This window comes from Oncorhynchus tshawytscha, linkage group LG05, assembly GCF_018296145.1.
Source record: "Oncorhynchus tshawytscha isolate Ot180627B linkage group LG05, Otsh_v2.0, whole genome shotgun sequence".
Taxonomy (NCBI): domain Eukaryota; kingdom Metazoa; phylum Chordata; class Actinopteri; order Salmoniformes; family Salmonidae; genus Oncorhynchus; species Oncorhynchus tshawytscha.
The window spans coordinates 52,905,806-52,929,699 of record NC_056433.1 but is presented as its reverse complement, the minus strand read 5'-3'; the positions used below and the strand labels follow the sequence as shown (position 1 = coordinate 52,929,699).

At 44.6% G+C, this 23,894-nt stretch overlaps 1 protein-coding gene across 1 annotated transcript; it reads right to left on the bottom strand.

The window, feature by feature from the left end:
- Window positions 1-928: 928 nt before the first annotated feature.
- cilp2 (cartilage intermediate layer protein 2) lies at window positions 929-23,651 on the bottom strand. Its single transcript, XM_024421323.2, has 10 exons — window positions 23,406-23,651; window positions 13,889-13,987; window positions 12,555-12,824; window positions 12,118-12,300; window positions 11,112-11,270; window positions 10,666-10,983; window positions 6,608-6,716; window positions 6,307-6,464; window positions 2,132-4,548; window positions 929-2,046 (listed from the first exon to the last, which is right to left on the bottom strand). Exons 1-9 carry the CDS (start codon window positions 23,467-23,469, stop codon window positions 2,144-2,146), a joined length of 3,765 nt encoding a protein of 1,254 aa, XP_024277091.1. The 5' UTR covers window positions 23,470-23,651; the 3' UTR covers window positions 929-2,046; window positions 2,132-2,143.
- Between the last annotated feature and the right edge of the window lie 243 nt (window positions 23,652-23,894).

Sequence of the window (23,894 nt, the reverse complement as noted above, 5' to 3'; positions counted from 1 at the left end):
TCTTTCCCTCCATCATGACTAGTCTCCAAGTCCCTGCCGCTGAAAAACATCCCCATGCTTCACTGTAGGGATGGTGCCAGGTTTCCTACAGATGTGATGCTTGGCATTCAGGCAAAAGTGTTCAATCTTGGTTTCATCAGACCAGAGAATCTTGTTTCTCATGGTCTGAGAGTCCTTTAGGTGCTTTTTGGCAAACTCCAAGCGGGCTGTCATGTGCCTTTTACTGAGGAGTGGCTTCCATCTGGCCACCCTACCATAAAAGCCTGATTGGTGGAGTGCTGCAGAGATGGTTGTCCTTCTGGAAGGTTCTCCCATCTTCACAGAGGAACCATTTAAAATTGATGGAGGCCATGTTCTTGGGGACCTTCAATGCTGCATAACATTTTTGGTGCCCTTCCCCAGATCTGTGCCTCGACACAGTCCTGTCTCAGTGCTCTACGGACAATTCCTTCAACCTCATGGTTTGGTTTTTGCTCTGACGTGCACTGTCAACTGTGGGATTTTAAATAGACAGGTGTGTGCCTTTCCAAATCATGTCCAATCAATACAATTTACCACAGGTGGACTCCAATCAAGTTGTAGAAACATCTGAAGGATGATCAATGGAAACAGGATGCACCTGAGCTCAATTTCGAGTCTCAATGCTAAGGGTAAATAAGGTATGTTTTTTATTTTTAATACATTTGCAAATCTATGGCGATTTCTAAAAAACAGTTTTTGCTTTGTCATAATTGGGCATTGTGTGTAGATTGATGAGGAAAAAATGTAATTTAATCAATTTTACAATAAGGCTGTAACGTAACAAAATATGGAAAAAGTCAAGAGATCTGAAAAGTTTCCGAATGCACTGTATACTGAAGGATTTACCCTATTTACCAGCAGTACCAAGTACAGTATATTGGCTTGTCACATGATGATATGCAAGGGCTCTCAAGTCAAAATTTAATATAGCTATTGCACTTCATGAGACAAAGACAGACATCCCCCCACACCAAACAACAATACAGTCTCAGAATTAGTCTAGCTAATTCTCTGCTATGTATAAATAGGGTTTTCATGTCTGTTGTTTATTTGTTTTGTTTTTTACATTCCTGACAGTAACGTACAAGGGATGTTGAAGAACAGACAGAGGTGTGTTGGATGAGTACTTGGGGACTTTTTGGGAAGTGAGGGCTGAAGGTAATTGTGTCATTCCTCACAATCTCTTCTCCCAGGTCCCATACCGCAGGCTCTGTTTAGTCTACTGGTGAGATCCGTTAAGGGATGCTTGTCTTGGCTAGGGTCCTGATGCATGTTGTAGTTAAGTTACAGTAAAGTTTGTCTGGATCGCAGTTGGCAATGTGACATGCTAAACATTTTTTTTTTTTTAACCTAGAAACAAGAGTATTAAAAAGAGCGTCCTAGGATCAGAGAACAATAATTCCTTGCACCTCAATGCATCTTAAATAGGCCTCTTCTTGGCAGAGAATACTTCCCGGTTTCTAGAAAAGGGGCCCACTGTCTGTTACAAACAGACTGGATCACTAGGACCTGATGTTCCTCTGATTTTGAGGGACTCGTGAGTACAATGGAAAGCTTTGGCCAATTAGGAAGTGTTTAGCATTTAGACTGGCTTTTACAGTTGGTTATAACTCATGCGATCATAGACATCAGAAAAGACGGCCACAATGGTTAATGTGGAACGCTACAAATCCAAATATAAACTTGATTTCTCAGAAATTGATTTTGTCGTTTCCTTCATAAAAGCCTATTAACGCCAATTAAATTAATGTCCTTTGCTGGACTGATGAAAGCTAAAGAAATGTAGTTCTTCTCAAATAATAAAATTAATATGGATATTTATTGCCAAACCCTTCAAGTAAGTTTCAGAGAAAATGCATGTCTTAATTTCTCTCCTCCGTGTGGTTTTGCCGGAATGGTTACTGTTTCAATAGAGTACCGTGCTGTTCAGAGAAAGTTCACATCCAACATCACCAAGCTGACCCAACTTGACATTTCATTATTTGGTTGTGAGGACGCCATCTTCTTTATTTCCAACCCAAAGACCTAAGAGTAGATTGAAAGGTGTTAGGAAAACTTTACACGCACTAACAATTTTCATTCTGTGGCTCAACGAAAACTTGTAACTCACTTAACGGCAGATCTACTGCCTGTCCTGTGCACGCATCGTGGATCTTCTCCTGGTAGAGGAGCTGGATCTGCGGCTGCTGGAACCAGAGGGGTAGGTCACCACCCGGGAGGACCTTCCCCGGACCTGCAGCCCCTGCGCCTCCCGCATGTCCCGGGCCATCTGAGAAAGAGTCTGGCTGGGGTTCGTCTGGAGGCGTTGGAAGAGACTCTCCCTGGTCACAGTCCTTTCTGGGCAGCTGAAGGTCAGAGCAACTCCAGTGTCTGACTTCATCTCCCTGGAGAACCCGTCAGAGGTACCGTCAAAGCAGCGTCCGATGGCGATCTCTTTTGCCACCCTAGGGTTCTGGTCTGTGACTGTGTAAATGCCATAGTTGTGCCCCAAGGGGTCGACTGGGCCCAGCATGTTGAAGGCATGGGACTCGTTGTTCGGTGAGGTAGGGGGGTGCTTGGTCAGGTACTCCTTTAGCAGGCTGTTGACGCCCACTCTCCGACAGTTTCCTTGTGGGAGGACTGATATGAGGGACCTGTCGACTGCGGCTTGGTCGAAGAGCATGCCACTGCACTTGAACTCGAGGCAAGCTGCGGAGGTGTTGGCCACATGCATGTCACGGGTGCTGCGGATGTCTCTTATACCGTACAGCTGACCTGCGGTCTCAGGGTGAGTGCCTCCATGGTTCTGTGACCTTATCATGACCTCCTTTTGCCCCTGGATCTTGACCTTGATGTAGCAAGCCCTGAACTCCTGAGGGTTGGGCCACCAGGAGTGGTAGTCACCCGTCCACGATGTTAAGTCGTTCTCTTGGAAGGGCACAACATTGTATTCGTATTTGTCCTTTTCCACTCTGAAGAATCGGAAGTGGTTGGCATCGACTCCAGCATTTTCACAGTCTATTAAACTCTGATAGGGGTATATTGGTCCATTGGTCTCTTCCACATTGTTGGGGTTGGGTTTTGCCAAGTTGATTCTGAAGGCTGTTTTCTTGAGAGCTGGATCATCGTGGTCTGATCGCTGGTAGTCTATCTTGTCTAAGTATGGCTGAGACACTCCAATGATGTTTGGGTTCATCTTTGGGGTTGAGGGAGCTGCCTCCAGCTCTTCACCACCCATAACTCCTGTGACATAAGCTGTGTAAGCATCAGGCACCTGGGCATCACAGAAGGCTGGCAGGCAGGCTCCATTGGGTCCGGTTATCACACTGTCAAAGCGACCCCATGCTCTGGGGTTAGAGGAGAAGCCAGGCTTGGGCTCCAGGTTTATCAGGTTGATGACCACACCTTCCAGCTGCTCAGTGTTCAGGAACTTGTCATTCATGTACGCCCGCACTTTGACGTAGCAGCGGCGGTTCTCAGGCACGTCCAGGTTGAAAAGTCGACGCTCCCTGATTTCCATGTTACCTATGAGGAAAGTGCGCTCCTCTCGCTTGCTCCTCCCATTACCACCAGATGTGGTCTGAGTGTAGTGAAAGTCACTCTCCTCCTCCCAGATACCTGTGTCTGGGTTGAGGGACCACAGTTTCATTTTGGGAATGTGAGCTTGCATTTTGACGTGCTGCGTGTCTAGGAGTACTTGGACCGCTCCAGCCCCCAGGACTTCCTGGTTCGCCTCATCTCTGAAGTCAACAGAAAACATCCCATATGTCCTCAGTGGAAGCATGTCACCCTCATCGTCCACAAAGTTGAGCTCACCAGGAGCGGCAGCGGCTGTGGTGATGTTCCTGGGGTCAATGAAGGTGACACTGGCTTTCACTGTACCTTTGTACACCTCCCCATTATTCCTGTGGAAAGAATTTGGAGGTATGATGATCTGTCCAATAGGGTCCTCCCCTTTAATTTCTCCTAAGTCAATGGTATTTGTCTCTCCAGCATTGATATCAATAGGTTCCTGCTTTCTCATCACCTTCACGTCATGGTAAACAGACCCCCCTCTCCTGTCGAAGATAAACACCTTAGGAGTGTCAATGAACTTCTGCGTGGGATCCACAAAGTTGACTACTAGCCTCTCTGTGTCTGGGGTTATATTGAGTGTGAAGCCTCCTTTGTACCCTGTGGTGCCTACTCTCTCCTTGCCAATGTACATGTGCCCAAAACGCAGTGGTTCATCGTTGTCTGCTGTGACCACCCTGCCACGTACCAGCACCTTGGGCACTACACACTTCTGGCAGCCACACTCAGTTACCGCTTTGATGGGCAGGCTGTAGCTCCCACAGTCTATTACCCGGCTCTCCATCTTCTGGACCCCACAGCAGTAGCCACCTCCATCCCTGCAGCGCAGGTCAAAGTCCAGGGAGCCTGCACACTTGTTGTGGGGGCAGCGGCCGGCGTTGTATAACATAGAGTCCGTCCCAGGCTGAACACAGTCCATGGGCAGTCTGATGAGGTGGTTCTCAGGAGTGGGGTTGCATGCCGGTGTGCCTTTAGCTGTGGAATACACAACACATAGAGTTAGCAATGAGAATACACTTGTGTTTTATGGCTGTAAACATACAAGCATATGCGCATACAGGAGTACATTTACTCATTCACTTATTTCATACAAAAAACAGATGCAAATGGCCCACTCTGTCATACTTCACATTAACATGTAATTACCTAGAATTTAATTTTCATAGGGAGCATTAGTGTAATTAGTATGCAATAACAATACCTGTAACTATGGTAATATGAACAACATTTAGAGGTTTCCTTTATTCTCAGTGGGGAAAAAAAGAGTAGTGTTGTTCTTATAGGTATCTGGTGGTTATGCAATGCTGGTTAGTTGCATTGTGGTTATCAAGGTACAATGAAGGTAACTACATGGTAAAGGATACGCAATGTAAAGTGTTCACTTAAACACACGTTCTCTCTCTGTCCACATGCTGAGCGACAACCACGATTAGCCAAGTTGCACAACAAATCATTCATAATGGGGTAATTAGATGTGAACTTCGGGAGAACAATTGTTCACCAACCATCCAGATGGAAATTGGAAAGAAAAGATTTTTGTTTACCCAAATGTTGGCAAAATGATTCATGTGTATAACATCATGGCTGAGTATACGCTCCAGTGTTCCTGTTAAACTCCCCATCCTCCAAATAAGAAGATTATTGCAGACAGATGGAACAGTCTGATTAGCCCAATGTGTAATTTCCGTCCCTGGTCCCTTTGCGTTCTTTCAAAAACTAATTAAAATTACAACAACTAAAAGAAACGATAGGAAAATGGTACAGATGTAAGATCTTAAATTAAGACAGTTTGCTACAGCAGGAAAATAATCCTGCAGCAATAAGATATTTGAATTATGTGGATTATAATTAATGGACATTTTTTGTAGGGGTTAATACATTTTTTAGTAATGGAAAATCAAGTCTGACATTTCAAAGTGGAAATTACAAACTTAAGAAGGTTTCTTAAACCTCAAATACACTACACGTTTGACATTTCCTGCATTTCAGGAAAGACCCTACATCTGTAGTCCTGTCTTTTTAATATGAATGAATTGAATTGAATATTTTATTAATTAACTGGAGTGTAGCCTAATGTTCCCTAGTGAAGGGAACCACACTGGGCTGGTAGTGTGAAGCAGGTTCATCATTCACCACTAAGAGCCTTGATGCTCCAGGTGTTGTTGGTCTAGTCACAGGGGCAAATCTCTCAGGCTGTAGCCCGGGGCTGATTGCTTTAGCACACTCCTCCGCAAACCCCATTTGTCAATCTATATCGTGGCTAACAAGCAACTGGGGAATATGCACAATGTGTATCTATCCCGCAAGGATGTGGAAACGCATTCTTCTCTGACTTGGCAAAAAAAAAAAGGAACAGGATTTATTGTCAATCTTGGATTTCACTTCAATACGGGGAACTCTGGAGAACTGGGATTTGGGTTTTTACTGTGTCCAGGATTTCTCGGTAAAGAAGATTTGTATAGACAAGGCTGCTTTCGACCAATGTAAACATAATAAAACCTTACTGCTCCACGTGCTGCCAGATTCTGTGGCCCTTGATATTTAATGATCTTATTTTCCTTGGGTGTATTTAAAAAAAAAAGTTGTAACAGATACAGTCAACTTTGTTGAAGTTTTTTTTTTCCCTTTCTCATTCAGTTTACTTCATCCAGCATCCTTCCCTTACTGTTCATTTCTACAAGTACAGTATAGGTACAGTTAGTATAGGATTTGATGGATAAGGTCTATACATACCGATAACAGTGAGGAATGCCTGTGAAGACTTGCTGCTGCCTGTTTGGCTGCTGGCTTTACAGTAGTAATGTCCAGTCTGCTCTGGCTTCAGGCCTCTCAACAGCAGATCCTCTTCGTATTTAAACACATTCCTATCTAGTAGGGTCCCATTGTGGTACCTGGAAAGAAGAACATGCCATTAAAAAGTTAAACAGAACATTCTAATAAGCTATTTTAACATTTCAAATAATGGCATCTAGCCATGATTAAAATAAAACTTGGAGGATTTTTCCAGAATTTAAAAGTAAATGCATTATCTTACCAGTAGTATTTGTCAGGCATGGGCGACCCTGTTGCCTTGCAGCACAACATCACACGCTGTCCCTCGTAGCGTACTTTGTCCTCCGGGTGCTTTACAACATATGGCTTCTCTGCAAAGCAGTAGGAAACAAATCCTTAAAAACCTGGCTCCGAAACGGTTGTGAATGGTACCACCGAGGCATCATGATTCCATAAAACTTCATCAGGCCTACAGTTTAAACTCTTGTTGGTCTCCGTACTTATGAAAAATGATTGGTGTGATTATGGTTAAAATACTGCCCCTGTAACTGCACCTGTGTTTAGTTTCCACATACAGCGAGGTCCGGAATGATTGGATCCCTTGATAAAGATGAGCAAAAAATACTTTATAAAATAAATACAAAAACTGAACTATATTGTATGCTCAAAAACATAGATTTTTACAAATATTTTGTTTAACAAGTAATACAAAAAAAATCCTTAATCTTCATTTTCAATAGTGCAGCACTCTCCCATTGCGAGAATAACAAAACCCAGCCTTTTCAATCAAATGTATTTTATAAAGCCCTTTTTACGTCAGCAGTTATCACAATGTTTAATGAGATTGGAGAACATATTGAGAGGGATCTTAGACCATTCCTTCATACAGATTCCTTCCAGATCCTTGATATCCTTCATCTGCACTTATGGACAGCCATCTTCAATTCCCAGAAACCCTAGACCCACTCCAATTTGCATACCACCCCAACAGACCCATAAGATGATGCAGTCTCTATTGCACTCCACACTGCCCTTTCCCACCTGGACAAAAGGAACACCTATGTGAGAATGCTATTCATTGACTACAGCTCAGCGTTCAACACCATAGTGCCCTCAAAGCTCATCAATAAGCTACACTGGGGCTAAACACCTCCCTCTGCAACTAGATCCTGGACTTCCTGACGGGCCGCCCCCAGGTGGTAAGTGTAGGTAACAACACATCCGCCACGCTGATCCTCAACACAGGGGTGCATGCTCAGCCCCCTCCTGTACTCCCTGTTCATTCATGACTGCACGGCCAGGCACGAGTCCAACACCATCATTAAATTAGCAGATGACACAACGGTGGTAGGCTTGATCACCGACAACAACGAGACCACCTATAGGGAAGAGGTCAGAGACGTGGCCATGTGGTACCAGGATAACAACCTGTTCCTCAACGTGATCAAGACAAAGGAAATGATTGTGGACTACAGGAAAAAGAGGACCGAGCACGCCCACATTCTCATCGACGGGGCTGCAGTGGAGCAGATTAAGAGCTTCAAGTTCCTTGGTGTCCACATCACCAACAAACTTACATGATCCAAGAACACCATGACCTTCTTGAAGCAGGAACGACAGAACCTATTCCCCCTCAGGAGACTGAAAAGATTTTGTATGGGTTCTTAGATCCTTAAAAGTTTCAACAACTGCACCATCGAGAGAATGCTATTCATTAACTACAGCTCAGCGTTCAACACCATTGGTTGCATCACTGCCTGGTATGGCAACTGCTCGGCCTCCAACCGCAAGACACTAGAGAGGGTAGTGCGAACGGCCCAGTACATCACTGGGGACAAGCTTCCTGCCATTCAGGACCTCTATACCAGGCGGTGTCAGAGGAAGGCCCTACAAATTGTCAAAAACTCCAGCCACCCTAGTCATACACGGTTCTCTCTGCTACCACACGGCAAGCGGTACCAGAGCGCCAAGTCTAGGTCCAAGAGGCTTCTAAACAGCTTCTACCCCCAAGCCATAAGACTCCTGAATATCTAGTCAAATGGCTACCGAGACTATTCACATTGCCCCCCACATCACTGCCACTCTGTTGTCATCTATGCATAGTCACTTTAATTAAACTCTACCTACATGTACATACTACCTCAAATAACCGGTGCCCCCGCACATTGACTCTTATGAGCCCCCTGTATAGATTGTTATTTTTTACTGCTGCACTTGAATTACTTGTTACTTTTATCTCTTATATGTTTGTTTTTTTAACTGCACTGTCGGTTAGGGGCTCGTAAGTAAGCATTTCACTGTAAGGTGAAATGTTGTATTCGGTGTATGTGACTAATACAATTTGATACCGCAGGTTTTCAATGGGGCTCAAGTCTGGAGAATGAGATGGCCATTGCAAAATGTTGATTTTGTGGTCAAATATCAATATCTTTGTGGCTTTTGATGTGTACTTTTGGTATCGTCTTGCTAAAAGATTCACTTGTGGACAATTTTCAGCCTCCTGGCAGAGGCAACCAGGTTTTTGGCTCAAATGTCCTGGTACTTGGTAAAGTTCATAATGCCCGTTGACCTAAACAAGGGGAGGCTGAAACTTGGCCCCAAGTTAATCTTCCAACAAGGCAATAACCCCAAAAACCTCAAATTCCACAGAGAAATTGTTAATTGACCCTCAAAATAACCATTTTGCAATGGCCATCTCAGTTTCCGGACCTGTGGTTTGAATTGAAGAGGGCAGACGAAGGATATCAAGGATCTGGAAGGATTCTGTATGGAGGAATAGTCTGAGATCCCTCCCAATGTGTTCTCCAACTCATACATTTTTGGGGGAAAAGTCTCAGTGTCGTTATCCTCGCAAGGGAATGGTGCTGGAGTATTGAAAACAGGGGAGCCAATCATTTTGACCCCTATCATTTTGAGATATTTTTTAATTACCTGTTAAACAAAATCTTTCTCTTAGCAATTGTATTAAAATAAAATAAATTAATTTCTAAAAAATTAAATGAGCATGCAATATAGCTCAAGGCAATTCCACAGTTATGCTGAGACTCAGATTTTTCACTTTAAAATGTTTGTCAAATAAAAAAACAATGATTGCAAAGTTAAACAAACCATACAACTCTATGCACAAGGACTACCTTTAATAGTTTACTTGAACAACACTGCAGAGTTTGGTAACAGAATGATGGTTTTTGCTGTTGGTACAGTCATTCTGTTATCAAACTTTGCATCTGCACAGTTTTTCAAGTAAATATCTTTTGTAAAAATGTTAAATGGAAATTGTTAGAAGTGGTCTTTTTGCATAGAGTTCTATGGTTTGTTTAACTTTGCAATCATTGTTTTTTGTTTGGCATACATTTGCAATGTTTATTTTACAGTATTTTTTGCTGATATTTAATCAATTGATCCAATAATTCCAGGCCTCACTGTATATACACTACATGACACCTGCTGGTCGAACATCTCCTTCCCAAATCATGGTCATTCATATGGAGTTGGTCCCCCTTTTGCTTCTACAACAGCCTCCTCTCTTCTGGGAAGGCTTTCCACTAGATGTTGGAACATTGCTGCAGGAACTTGCTTCCATTCAGCCACAAGAGCATTAGTGAGGTCGGGCACTGATGTTGGGCGATGAGGCCTGGCTCGCAGTCGGCGTTCCAATTCATCCCAAAGGTGTTCGATGGGGTTGAGGTCAGAGCTCTGTACAGGCCAGTCAAGTTCTTCCACACCAATTTCTACAAACTATTTCTGTATGGACCTCACTTTGTGCGTGGGGGCATTGTCATGAAGGGGCTTCCTCAAACTGTTGTCACAAAGTTGGCGACTGAGCCGTTGTTGCTGCTAGACGTTTCCACTTCACAGTAACAGTACTTACAGTTGACCTGGTCAGGTCTAGCAGGGCAGAAATTTGACAAACTGACTTGTTGGAAAGGTGGCAACCTATGACGGTGCTAAATTGAAAGTCACTGAGCTCTTCAGTAAAGCCATTCTACTGCCAATGTTTGTCTATGAAGATTGCATGGCTGTGTATTCAATTTTATACACCTGTCAGCAATGGGTGTGGCTGAAATAGCCAAATCCACTCATTTGAAGGGTTGTCCATATACTCCTGTATATATAGTGTATTTGGTTGTAATGGTCTGAACTACTTCAGACTGTTCTCCAGTGGTCCAGATTGTTGATTTATACATCCTTCCCCTAGTTTGACTCTAGTGGTTGGATGGTTATACAGACAGACTGACTGGCTCAACCCAGTAGTAAGTACATAGAGAACATACTTTATCATTGGGCTTTTGTTTGTTAATGTTATTAAGCGTGACTCGCCTGCAGACTTTAGGATCACCCGTACCCAGGATGACCCAGTGCTGTTGCTGGAGGTGGAGGTGGTAACGGGGGCAAACTTCTCCTTGTGAATGTAGAGCTGGGTGGGGGAGCTGGAGCAGACCCCTGGGAGTCTGAAGAGGCCCTTGGAGTCAGTGCGGGCGTGGATGATCTTGGGCTGGCTGGCCAGCGCTATCCTGGCCCCTGCTACAGGGACACCGGACATACTGAGGACCTCTCCCTGGAGCACGTGCCCCTCACACACACAGCGACTGCAGTCCTCGCTGGGCCGACCTTTGGGACACTCGCGATTACAATTGGCTGCAGATACACAGACATACACATAAACACCCACACACAATACATTCAGTATACTTTTACACGTTAGATTAGAATTGTTATTTTGGTTTCACAGACATATTCTCTGTCTCTTTAGATTTACAACTTACGTGGGGGGCATGGATTTTTCCCACATTTCTGGATTTCCGCCGCTCGTCCCACACACTGCACTGTCACAGAGGTTCTCACACAGGTCCTCCTCCTGATCCTGCGACCCTTGCCACAGGTCGCCGAGCATGCTCCCCATGGACTCCAAGGAGTCCACTTGGCTGGTCAAATAGCAGAAAGTAAACATTAATGATCCAGATGATAAACTGTAACTGAACTGTAACTTTAAAGAAAGGAGGAAGGAAAGAGGCATTGTAAAAGTATTATCACAGGACTTTCGCCAGGCTACTGGTCAACTGATGAAAGTGTCAGGTGGTTTCCTCCTCTCTATGGGATAGAGCAGAGACGGTGCTGCTACTGATTCCCCTTAGGGAGCAAAGTGCACCGTGACAGCCTCCTCCTGATCAAAGCCCTTGGAGCCTTAAACACATCAAAAGTTGTGTTTACGACAGTGACAGATAATTGAAAGAAGCCCATGTTCGGGAGAAGTTAGGAGAAATGTGACAGCTAGAAAGAAAAGGCTTTTATGTATGAGAAACTATACTGCTGCCAAAGACTCTACTGTGGGCGTAGTCTTTACTTATTAAACAACCGAACGGCTAATGTACCTACTGCCACATCTCAGATCTGTTGGCTACAGTTGAATGATACTGATTGTCTTCGTGTCAGTGATGACTCTGATCAACTGAATGTCTCTTGGCAGAGGATGAATTAGGTAAAAGGTCCATGATAATGATCGGCTTGATGTTAGACTGGCGCGGTATACTGTACTGTCACGTGTCAATCTCATTCCACGAAGGGCCGAGTGTCTGCGGGTTTTCATTCCTCCCTTGTACATGATTGAAGGTCACTGATTACAGTAGTTAGGAACTCTCCCCACCTGGTTGTCTAGGTCTTAACTGGACACATTGAAAGGAGAAACCAAAAATCAGCAGACACTCTGCCCTCCATGGAATGAGTTTGACACCCCTGCTGTAGGTCTATGTATATGTTGTGTTGGGAGGGTACCTTCGCATGGTGGGGTGGCACACTCCGCCCTCTCTGTGTGGTGGCCCTGGCATGGGGGCACCAGCAGCAGGGGCAGGGGCTGGATGCTCATACACTTCCTCTTGCGCACCTGGATGCCCACGTCATTACAGGCTGTAGCAGAGCAGGTTCCCCAGGCGGCCCAGTCTGTCCAGTAGGCCTGAACTGGACACACAGAAACAAGACAGAGTGACAAGGGTGAGTGAGTTCTCCACATTGAGATAGAATGGGTAGAATGGACTCAAGTAAGCTGGCCTGAAGTTTGCAAAAATAACTGTTACTTAACTATGTACAAGCACAGTTCTTTCACAGTTTGGGAAAAGACGAACAGATCATTAGTGTCCATAAGCCATGCATCTGCTACTGTGTTAAGTGGCCCTTGTAACCCACGTGAAGGGAGTATTGTGGTCTGTGGGTACCTGGTGGGCACTGGAAGCGGACGTGGTAGTTGGAGCAGATGCGTCCGTAGGGCTGCTCCTTGTTGATGCACCAGAAGCCCTTCTCTAGGCTGGAGTGGGTCACCTCCCCAGTCTCTGCTGCTGCTACCCAGTCCGTGGTGCGGGCCTCCATGGCCACAGGCCGGACACACACCCTCTCCCTGTAGTAGAACCGGATGGCCTCTAACCGCTCGTAGTCTCCATTCCCCCCTGGATGGTCGATGTTGAACCAGGACGTCCATTCATTCACACCTGCCATACATGTAGAGGGAGACAAAGACAGGGAGATACGGGTCACAACAAGGAGGGAGGTCACAACGTTTAAGAGAAGAGTCTGCTACTGCCATTTTCTGCTGAGTTGAGTCACCCAGGGGATCCTGCGTTGACCAAACTCTTTCCAAGCCCTGCGGCCTCAACTCAGGTAGTCAGATGAGGAGGGCAGAAGGGATAGAGGCACGCTGTCTAGCTTTCGTCTGCCACATGTTCAGCTCTGAGGATTTCCAAAGATGTGAAGAAACAACCTCACTACATTCCATTAGCAACATACCATGGATCTTTCTTTCTCTGAATAATAGATTGCTTCATTGGCACGAGACCCTTGGGAGGGATCAGGAGCGAAGTGAGGTGATCTATTGAGGGACATTATCAGGATGTGTTCTCTGTGCTGTTGTAGGTAGACAATCTCAACACAGACCTAGTGACCTCTAGTCTCTTTGTTAAATTAAAAACACTTGCAAATTTATCAAAATCCAGTGCATTTTAATCCCTGTGGTGACATTAGGTACTTAGTTTTAATTTCCTGTGCTTACTTTGTAATGAATAGTTCAACTGAACTCGTGAATATAAAAAGAGACTCTTATTTCCATGCAATTTTTTTGTTCTGCTATGATCCTGACAAGTTAACACCATTGTCTTGTTTCACCAGACTGAATCTAAGCATAATGGAATGTGAATGTCTAGTTGGAACTGAACATTAATTACACAATACAGGCAGGTCATTTCCTTTCTGGAAATCAATTCAAACTCAGTTGATAAATTGGGGGAAAACCTCATGGTGTCTCACCCTTGGCCTTTGCTAAAAATTGAACTTGACCCCAAATGCTGATAGGTTGTATGTTAATGTTACTAGTATGTTATAAAACTGTACATATTAACAGTCAATGTTCTGCTCTCACCATGGGTGTGTAAAGTCTAGGAGTTTCAGTACATCAAAGGGGGTAAACCCTTCTGTCTGGCGCAGAAGACAGTGTTGTGTGAGTTCTTCCCTCCCGAGTTCTATTGGTAAACCAGGTGGCATTAGGATTGAGCTCACTCACCTGTGGTCTGCTGTGGCTCGGTCAGTGTGTTGTAGGCCAGCTTCCTGCTCCTTTCTGTCTGGCTCCACTTCTTAAACAGAGAGCTGTTCCAGATGGGTCCTGGATGGGGAAAACCACACCATGAATACACCATTACATCATGACCACCAACCTTACCTGCACCACGACCATACTGTAACAGTGATCTCAGGAGCTCTGTTCAATGGATCCACCACGTTTTACAACAGGGAGAACCAGATTTATGGGGGCGGAAGCATGACGGTTTTCTAGTTTGCGGAGCTACATGTCTGAATAGTGGGTGATCTGCGTGTTCTCATCAGGTTATCTGAGTGTCTGTGAATGTGAGAGGAATGTCTACGTCTCACTCCGCGGGCCGTGGTTGAAGGCCACAGGGTAGTCTTGGGGTGGGTTACCCGATCTCGGGTACACTGCCCCTGGGGTGTCTGGGTTTCCAGAAAACAAAGACAAGCCGGACTCTATTTTGCCACCCCTGCAAGCTAGGGTAATGTCAGCAATCAGTCTGGAAAAGCTCCATCCAGATTTACATTTGCATTTCCGTGAGAGTTATTTAAGATGCTCTTCAAAGAGGTAGAGTTTCAGAGGTTTTCGAAAGATTGGCAGGGACTCCGCTGTTCTCACTTTAGGGGGAAGCTTGTTCCACTACTGGGATGCCAGGACAGAGAAGAGCTTTGACTGGGCTCAGTAGGAGCTGCCCTCACGTAGGGTTGGGATGGTCAAGAGAACAGAGGTGTTGGAACGGAGTGCTCGGATTGGGATCTAGGGTTTGAGCAAATTTGAAGTTTTATTAGTTGTATGTACGAGATACACATGTTATACACGATCCAACATAATGCTTACTTGCAGGTTCCTTCTCGACAACGCAACAACAATAATAAATAATAAAATATAAGAATATGAACATAAAGTAAATGTCTCAGTAGAATAGAATAATGATTTTAGCACAAGTATAATAAAGGAAGGCACATTATATAGTCCAATATTTACACGTTTGTTACAGGGAAATGGGGACTGGGGGCAAGTGTTTAAATTGTGCAGTATTTAGAAATCCTAATAAGAGTCTGGTAGCAGCAGTTGTGATGTAGGTGTGTGTGTGTGTGTGTGTGTTAGGCTTGGGCGGTATCCAGATTGTCATACGGGATATTCGGTAATACCAGCACTGAACACAAGGGGCGCTCATTTCAAACCCTCCTGAGCCTTTGTATTTCGAAGATTACCAATGCTAACAAGTACATGTATAATCCAATAGAGAATGCTAACTAAATACTGATGAGCGCATTACGAACATTTTGTACAGTCTCTGACTTAAAGTATTTCCGGGACAGACATCCCAGTTCATAAAGTTATACAAGTAACAAAAAAATGCTACTCACCGTTTGCTCCACGCACAAAACAAGTATAAGCCAGCAAGGCTCTTGATCCAGGAGGGGTTCTCTGCTGTTGCCAAGCGAAGCTTGATTTTGGAAGACGCTAACTACTTAGCTAACTAGCTACAAAATTAGCTCACCAAATACACAACTGCAGAGCATTTAGCACATTTTAGACTGTTAACTTAATACTTATAAGATATCTAGCTGGCAAACATTTAGCTGTGAATTCTATACTGTAACTAGATCACCGGGAACATGCTGCACAACAGTGAGTAACTCACAAGGCTCCATCCAGTCTCTTGTCGTGCTTCTAAACAAACACCATGTGACTGGGGACAACCAGTAAACTTCATAATGAAAAATTATGTGACAGGTGAAATGAAGAACGCGATCTTCTTTATCTCCTAACAAATTGCATGAATTAACTGCAGATATTTACTTAAAGTATATACAATTATTCAAATGTATAACATATCAAAGATGTTAAAGAAATACTGTAGTTTCGGTATTGGAAAAACCATCCTGTGGCTATTTCCAAATACCCTGGTATACGTATATATGGTATATTATACAATGCATTCAGACCCCTTGACTTTTTCCAAATTTTGTTACATTACAGCATTATTCTAAAATTGATACAACATATTTTCTTCTCATCAATCTGCACAAAATACCCCATAATGACAAAGCAAAAACAGGTTTTTAGAAACCTTATTTACATAAGTGTTCAGACCTTTGCTATGAGACTCAAAATTGAGCTGGTAAATTCAATTGATTGGACATGATTTGGAAAGGCACACCGCTGTCTATATAAGTTCCCACAGTGGACAGTGCATGTCAGGTAAACAAGAACTCAATGGTCACTGACAAAGCTCCAGAGTTCCTCTGTGAAGATGGGAGAACCTTCCAGAAGGACAACCATCTCTGCAGCGCTCCACCAATAAGGCATTTATATTATAGTGGCCACGCAAAAGCCACTCCTCAGTAAAAGGCACATGACAGCCCGCTTGGAGTTTGCCAAAAGGCACCTAAAGGACTCACAGAACTTGAGAAACGAGATTATCTGGTCTGATGAATCCAAGATTGAACTCCTTGGCCTGAATGCCAAGTGTCACATCTGGAGGAAACCTGGCACCATCTCTACGGTGAAGCATGGTGGAGGCAGCATCATACTGTGGGGATGTTTTTCAGCGGCAGGGATTGGGAGACTAGTTCAGATTGTGGGAAAGATGAACAGAACGAAGTACAGAGAGATCCTTGATGAAAACCTTCTCCAGAGCGCTCAGGACCTCCAACTGGGGCGAAGGTTCACCTTCCAACAGGACAACGACCCTAAACACACAGCCAAGACAACGCAGGAGTGGCTTCGGGACAAGTCTCTGAATGTCCTTCAGAGTGGCCCAGCCAGAGCCCAGACTTGAACCTGATCAAACATCTCTGGAGAGACCTGAAAATAGCTGTGCAGCGATGCTCCCCATCCAACCTGACAGAGCTTGAGAGGATCTGCAGAGAAGAATAAGAGAAACTCCCCACATACAGGTGTGCCATGCTTGTAGCATCATACCGCAAGAAGACTCGAGGCTGAAATCGCTGCCAAAGGTGCTTCAACAAAGTACTGAGTAAAGGGTCTGAATACTTATGTAAATGTGATATTTTTATTTTTAAGAAATTTGCTAAAATTTCTGAACCTGTTTTTGCTTTGTTATTATGGGGTATTGTGTGTAGATTGATGGGGGGGGGGGAAATAATTTGATCAATTTTAGAATAAGGTTGTAACATAACACTTTCCGAATGCACGGACCTGCAGAACCAGGAGCCAATGAACTGGGTCCAGTTGACCACAGCAGATCCATCTGTCCCTTTTTGTCATCTGTACATCTGCATCTGATCTTGTCATTATGCTGGTTGAATTTTACAGACAGCAGTCATTCCCTTTGATATTACACACACAAACACACTTCTATTCACTCCCCACATATGCGGCAGCATTAGGCATCAAAGGGCTAACAGCGGAGTCCTTTCTTTCGGTTCCCAACCAAGTGCCTGAAGCCATTGCGGCCTGAGAAAGCCATTCACACCATGGACTGTCTCACGGCCTGACTGGCTGTCTGTGAGAGCGCTTACCGCTTTAGGAGGGACACTGCAGAGTTTTTGGACACATTCACTAAGTCACCCAATGCAGGGGCCAGCGTCAGTCTCTCTGGTTGTTACTGCTGACTGTGGCTATTTTTTTGTTACGCCAACACGATTCTCTTCCAATTTCATGACTTTAGAGCATTTTGTCACAGTATGCTGGTCACCCCAGGGAATGGCTTGTCTTCTAATTTGTATTACGTACACTAAGTTCCAGGTCAGTCTTCGCAGTCTGGTTAAACCAGGCTGCCTGCTTTGCTCACAGGCCTACATACTGCAGGTGTATCTGTAACATGAAAGCAATGGGCTGCAGTCAATGCAAGGTGGGCTTTTCATATCTAGCTTGATACTGTCGATCATAAACAGGGGTTTTCATATTTGATATCAGTTTTCCGTCCTTGATATGGAATGACTGGATAAATAGAAACAAATGCCTCTCCACACAACCTCTGCAGCGCAGATGTGAATGCCTATGCAGCAAATTACCTCTAACAGTTTCTCTTACTCTCTCTGTAGCTTTCCTAATCATTACTAGATGAACTGTGGAGGAAAACAACTCTATCATTAATGAGGGATACATGTTGGGTTTGGACACACGTCCAAGTGACCTTGCCGCATTAAATGAACGTTGATTTGATTCGAGTTTAAAGATGTGTGGGTTGCAGTCACTGCTGTGGCTTGATAGAGCAGTTTGTTACAGGGAGTGTATGTAAGTACCAATGCCATCATTAGTTAATTGTGTGGGGTTGTGCCTATTCTACTTCCTGCTTTTGGAAATGAGAAACATATATTGTTTGGGTATTTTGTTGGAAGGGGCAGGGTTTTGATGGAACAATCTACTGGACAGAGAACTGCACTATTACAGGCTGTGGCTACTCCAACAGGGACACATTGCTTACACTTACCACTTCAAGATGTTTCATAATGCAACCTCAACTGTTAAAAGATTACAAGAGTAGTTTTATGAGGTGCATTAGGGCATTTTATATAGGAATTCATATTTGATCAAAGTGTCACATTATGTTCTGTATTCAGCTATGGCAGGTGTCTAAGTGCACTGGCCTCGGCTCCAGTGGTTGACTTTGACTAGTTAACGTTCCTTTGAGTGCCTTGTTAACACTTTATATGTGAATTTAAAAAGCCAGGGATTTTATCTGCGCTGTTTCATGATAATGATACGTGAGTGGCTTTACTTCATCTAAAATGTGTTAAAACACACTTATGTGTGAGGAAACACAATTAAACTGAACTGGATTTTCTCCTCTGTTTGAGGTCTATACTCCTGGTTAACCTTCCCTAATAGAGGCCTCTCTCCTACCCCGCCATGACCCTCGTAAAACACCAACCCAGTAACAAGATACTGGAAAAGGTCAAAGTATAGTCCCATGTAATGGAAACAATACATTAACAACGGCGCCAAGTATGTTTCTGTACCTATTAACAGACCCTCTTTCTCCCCCTTAATATAGACACACAGGCTAGCTTAACTTAATAAAGCTGAATACCAGGCAATGTTCTATTAGCCATGGAGGGAGACTCTCAACTGGGTGTTGGAATTTCTTTTCCAGCCCCAGCATTGTCTCTGTAATGCTCGCAACCCACTGCACCCGAACTGCCTTGGCTTGGCCATTCTGGTGCCAATGTCTGGTATGCCTGGCGTTGTTGTACCTACTGGCCTCTGCTCCTTATTCTGGTAGCACTTCTATTTGAGGTGTGTTCAGCATTCTCCCATTCATGTCATAAAGCTGCTTTTGATGTGGTGCTGTGCTTTAGATAAAGGGTACACGAGGACAAAACCATCTATTAATACTGCAGGGTCTTCTAAAGGGCATTCTCCTGTTGCCTTCTCAGCAGCTCGGCCTGGTGTTTTCCTCGACAGAGCAGTATGCACACTTGGCCATTGCCTCATGCTAATAAAAACTTGCAAGAAAATAAAAGTATATGTTTGTGAAGTTTGATACCCAGAGAAAGACTTCAGTCAGATTAGACAGATGTGTGTTGGCAGAGACACAGACTTTTCAGCAGGTCTGGAGGTTGTTTCAAATATTCCAGAGCCTTTACAAGAAGAAAATGTAAAAACACTTTTCTGTGTTATGAAATGGCTTGGATGGAGTGGCGGATGAGCGTTGGGCTGAACGCTGAGCGTCTCTCCACACAGTGTTGATGCAGCTTTGCCATGCCTCAGCCCCACAGTTAAGTGTAATAACAGGCGTGTGCAGTGAAGCGTTAGAGCCCTGGAAACATCTGTTACAGAGCCTGGCCTTATTTGGATTTAGGTAATAAGGAGGTATTTGTCCAAAATCAGAAGCATTTTATTTAGAAAAAATGTAGAAAAAAGGTTTGTGGCAAACCATTGGGCTGAAAAGTTAATTCTGCCGTCCAGTATGGATTAATGGACATAAATGATTGCCCAGAACAGAAAGTAAGGGTTTTTGATGTGTGTGTGTCTGAGTGTTTATGCCATGGCCTTGCAAACATGTGGAAGCTGTTTTGTTTCTTTGGCCCATACTCTGGCTGAGATGTACTGTAGTGGAAGAATCAGACGGTCTGTTCTCTTTCACTCCCTCTCTCACTCCACTCCCTCCCTCTCTCTACTCCCTCCACTCCACTCCCTCCCTCCCTCCCTCCCTCCCTCCTCCCTCCCTCCCTCCCTCCCTCCCTCCCTCCCTCCCTCCCTCCCTCCCTCCCTCCCTCCCTCCCTCCCTCCCTCCCTCCCTCCCCTCCCTCCCTCCCTCCCTCCCTCCCCCCTCCCTCCCTCCCTCCCTCTCTCCCTCCCCCTCCCTCCCCCCTCCCTCCTCCCTCCCCTCCCTCCCTCCCTCCCTCCCCCTCCCTCCCTCCCTCCCTCCCTCCCTCCCTCCCTCCCTCCCTCCCTCCCTCCCTCCCTCCCTCCCTCCCTCCCTCCCCCTCACTACCCTCCACTCTACTCCCTCCCTCCCTCCCTCTCTCCATCACTCCACTCCACTCCACTCCACTCCCTCCACTCCCTCCCTCCCTCCCACCCTCCCTCCCTCGCTCCACTCCACTCCCCTCCCTCCCTCCCTCCCTCCCTCCCTCCCTCCCTCCCTCCCTCCCTCCCTCCCTCCCTCTTGGCTGCAGGGCTGGTTGGGGAGCTACTGATTGATTATTGGTCAGCAGCATCTGTGGTCCATTATCCTGAACACAGTTTTCCCCCAGACATTAACTAATGATGCAAATCAACCACAACATTTGGGGGGATTTTAAAAAAGGATAACAGAGGCTTTGTGTTCTTCACGTCAACTTATTCTACCGTACTAAATGTACTAATTCAAGCTATAAAAAAACAACTAATGGCCTCAGTGGTATTTTCCCAGTAATACCGTATGTCTGCAAGTGCTTGTCTATGCTTCTACAATGGCTATACAGGAGCTTGAGAAATAACTGCTTCTTGAGCCTTAACCTATTCCTATGTCTCAGAAAGTAATGCTAGTGTACATAGCTCCTTCAACGCAGACATCAGCATGATCAAACGGTAGGAGAGAAACCGGAGTCATTTCATTTAAAGGGCCTTGATGTGACGATTGATGGGAATACAGGGGACTTACTTTGATCTCTTTCTTCTCCCTCCCTTTCTCATTAAAGTCAATGGGCCAGACTCCCTGGTGACTGATTTAGCTGGCCCACTGCTCTCCAGTCAGTCTGTGGAAGCATCTGGAGAATTAGCTAGTCTCTCTGAATGAGGCCGATTAGCACAGGACAACATTGATTTTGGAGTTCTGAGACGACGTCTTCATGGTCCCAGTTGGCCCACCTCTATCTCGAGACTGGCACGGCCACAGAACATTACAGTTCATTAACAGGCAGCCTTCTGGCATTTGGCTATATAAAACACTCCACTAAGACCTAGGACTAGGTTTAGCCTGACTGACTGAGTAATGTCAGTCACAGTGTTCCGTCTCGGCACCTCAGTAGCGCCCAGCATCCAGAAGCAGAGCAGCTGTCTCCCCGAATAGAGAAACAGGTCATAAATCTCTGAATGCTGAGCGCGATGAAGAGAATGATGGAGGGAAGGTGAGATAGAGGCATCAGGAGGGGAAATAAAAGTAAAAGTTTTCTTGGAGAGTGCAGATTGAGTCCCGCGAAGAGTCTGCAGCTACTGATTAATGTATTGAGGTGAGATGGGGACAAAATACCACATCTGCCACAATGTGTTGGCGAGTGAATTTGTCACTGTCCATTCTATCAAACACCTAGTTAGTGTGATACTTTTTCTGTACAAACAAGACTGTACACGCACTGAATTCTAAAATAATCCCAGGGCTATCCATCCATTATAACAGCTTCAAGGCTGGCTTCAATCCGATCGACAGAGACTGCATTCACGGTAAACGATGCATATGTAGGCTCAATCGGCAATGACCTTTCAATGTCAATTGTCCTCGGTCCGGATTGGATCTAGGCCTTACTGTATACTGTAACTAGTCTACAGCCACAAGGACGTTGTACAATCAATGTCAGAGAAACACGTGTTGCCACTAGACCAGAGCAAGCCCCAAACATCCATCTGCTTCTCATTAACATGACAGCGTGTTAATGAAATGAGCGTTCTGATGACTTAACACCACATGATTAACACCTCCAGAGGTGGGATAACCCTGCAGGGACAGACAGCATCCCTATGGTGCTACAGTAGGATCAAACCACTAACACCTAAAAGACCACACACAGCACACTGAATGTTGATCTGCTGTTCTTCCGCCGATCGTTCGGGCACGCTGTGTTTTTTTTGTCGACCACCCCGCTGATGGATGTCTGACTGCTGACATTTTCACAACTCTACATGTAAAATCAGTTTGCAGAATTACGTCCGTCGCTCTGTTCAGAGGTGCTGAGTACTCTCAGCCGGCAAAACCTATTGTGGGGCATTTCCATATAGGATTTACTCCAGTGTTTTACCCAAAAAGGCTCAGACTTCTGTTTCCATCTACACGGGCCAGCACCCGTGTTTCACTGGGTCATGGCTCCTGTGGACCTGCTCTCAATTGGGGCCAAAGCCAGGCCACTGGTACTTTTCAGCTTGCATTTACATAACAATAGCTCACTGTTTCAAGTTTCACATTTTTTTTATTGTCACATACAGTGAAATGCCTTTCTTGCTGGCTTTCACAATGCAGTAGTACTACTATAATTTTTTTAATCAAAAAGACAAGTAGAACAAAAACACAGGAGAAATAAAATAAGAACACGAGAATGTAAGTTATCTATACACAGGGCCAGAGTCAATGCCAATACCATATTTACTGTGAACTTTAACACCTTCTCACAAAGCTACTGTTTTGATGATGCAGAGGTTGTTGATTCTGCTCTTCACAAGTCCTCACTGTCAACCCTAGTTATGGAAACAAAATGTCCCTAGTTTCACATAAGGGCGTATTCACTAATGTAACACCAGTGTTACAGTCGAAAATCAGCATTGGCATGTCCAAGCTTTTAAAGGACCACTGTTGGTCCAACACTGACATCCACTGGGACAGGCTATTTTCACACCTTCTAAAGTTCAGGGGGACAGACATCTGTGCACGTATTGAATTACCATAAACACCATTCTAACAACATTTTCAAACGTTTAAATCGAAGCGTGAGACCTGTCGCTATTTTCCTCATTTACTGTAGAAACCAAGAGTGCTCTACTAGAGACGGTGGATCATTGACAGTGTGTCAGAATGATGAAGCTGTTCAGGGTGCAGGGTTGAATTGGCTCTTATGGAGTTCTCTCATTTGAGTAATGATATTGCTTACAACAGTGACAGTTAAATGGCATCTCAAACAAAGGCATTGATACAAACACAGGGTCATATATTATGAAAAATTTGTGGAAAATATTCTGCTTTTTGTGGGATAGATTAACATCTTAAAACACAGTTCACACTTTAAAAAAGTATATATATTTGAAAACTCGGATTTATGTAGGCTAATTTATAGCAGTCAATCATTAATTTAAATAAAGATGCCACTGTGAGGACATTAACTTGACGTACCTTGAGCCACAGCCACTGCCACCAGGAAAGACAGGAGTAGTGTCATCTCTGTAAAGTCCCACATGGTGACCCTCTCACAATCACAAACTTGGATGACTTCTTTCTCTCCGTATTATAGTGTCAAGTCAAGAGGAAAATGTGTTTCTTTTCAGAATGGGATGGCTACAGAGTCTTTGAGTGTTCTCAGGTGTGGATGATGCTGGTTGGAAGCCTGCTTCTGTCCCTATACTCATATGAGGATTGTGAGTTAGACAGAGCACAGGAGTTTTAAAAGAAGAGACACCCAGAGAGCAGTCCAATCCATCCCCCCTTTGCTCACCATTGGCCAGTGCTCTCTCACATCTGTCCCCCATACCACTCCCCAAAAAAGTCAGAAGGAGAGAGAGGGGGTGGGGGGGAATTACCTCACATACAAGTTTTTTTCTCACTTTCCATAGATTAAGATTGAACCTGTTCTGACTGCTTTAAAGTCTTAATTTCCCCTGCTTT

What these genes read in the sequence shown, in the direction of transcription:
- cilp2 (XM_024421323.2), bottom strand. Translation starts at nt 23,469, where the DNA reads ATGTGGGACTTTACAGAGATGACACTACTCCTGTCTTTCCTGGTGGCA. An exon ending in GGCAGTGGCTGTGGCTCAAG is followed by an intron (nt 13,988 to 23,405) that starts GTACGTCAAGTT and finishes TTCCCCATCCAG; the next exon opens with GACCCATCTGGAACAGCTCT. An exon ending in CCGCTTCCAGTGCCCACCAG is followed by an intron (nt 12,301 to 12,554) that starts GTACCCACAGAC and finishes CTGTGTGTCCAG; the next exon opens with TTCAGGCCTACTGGACAGAC.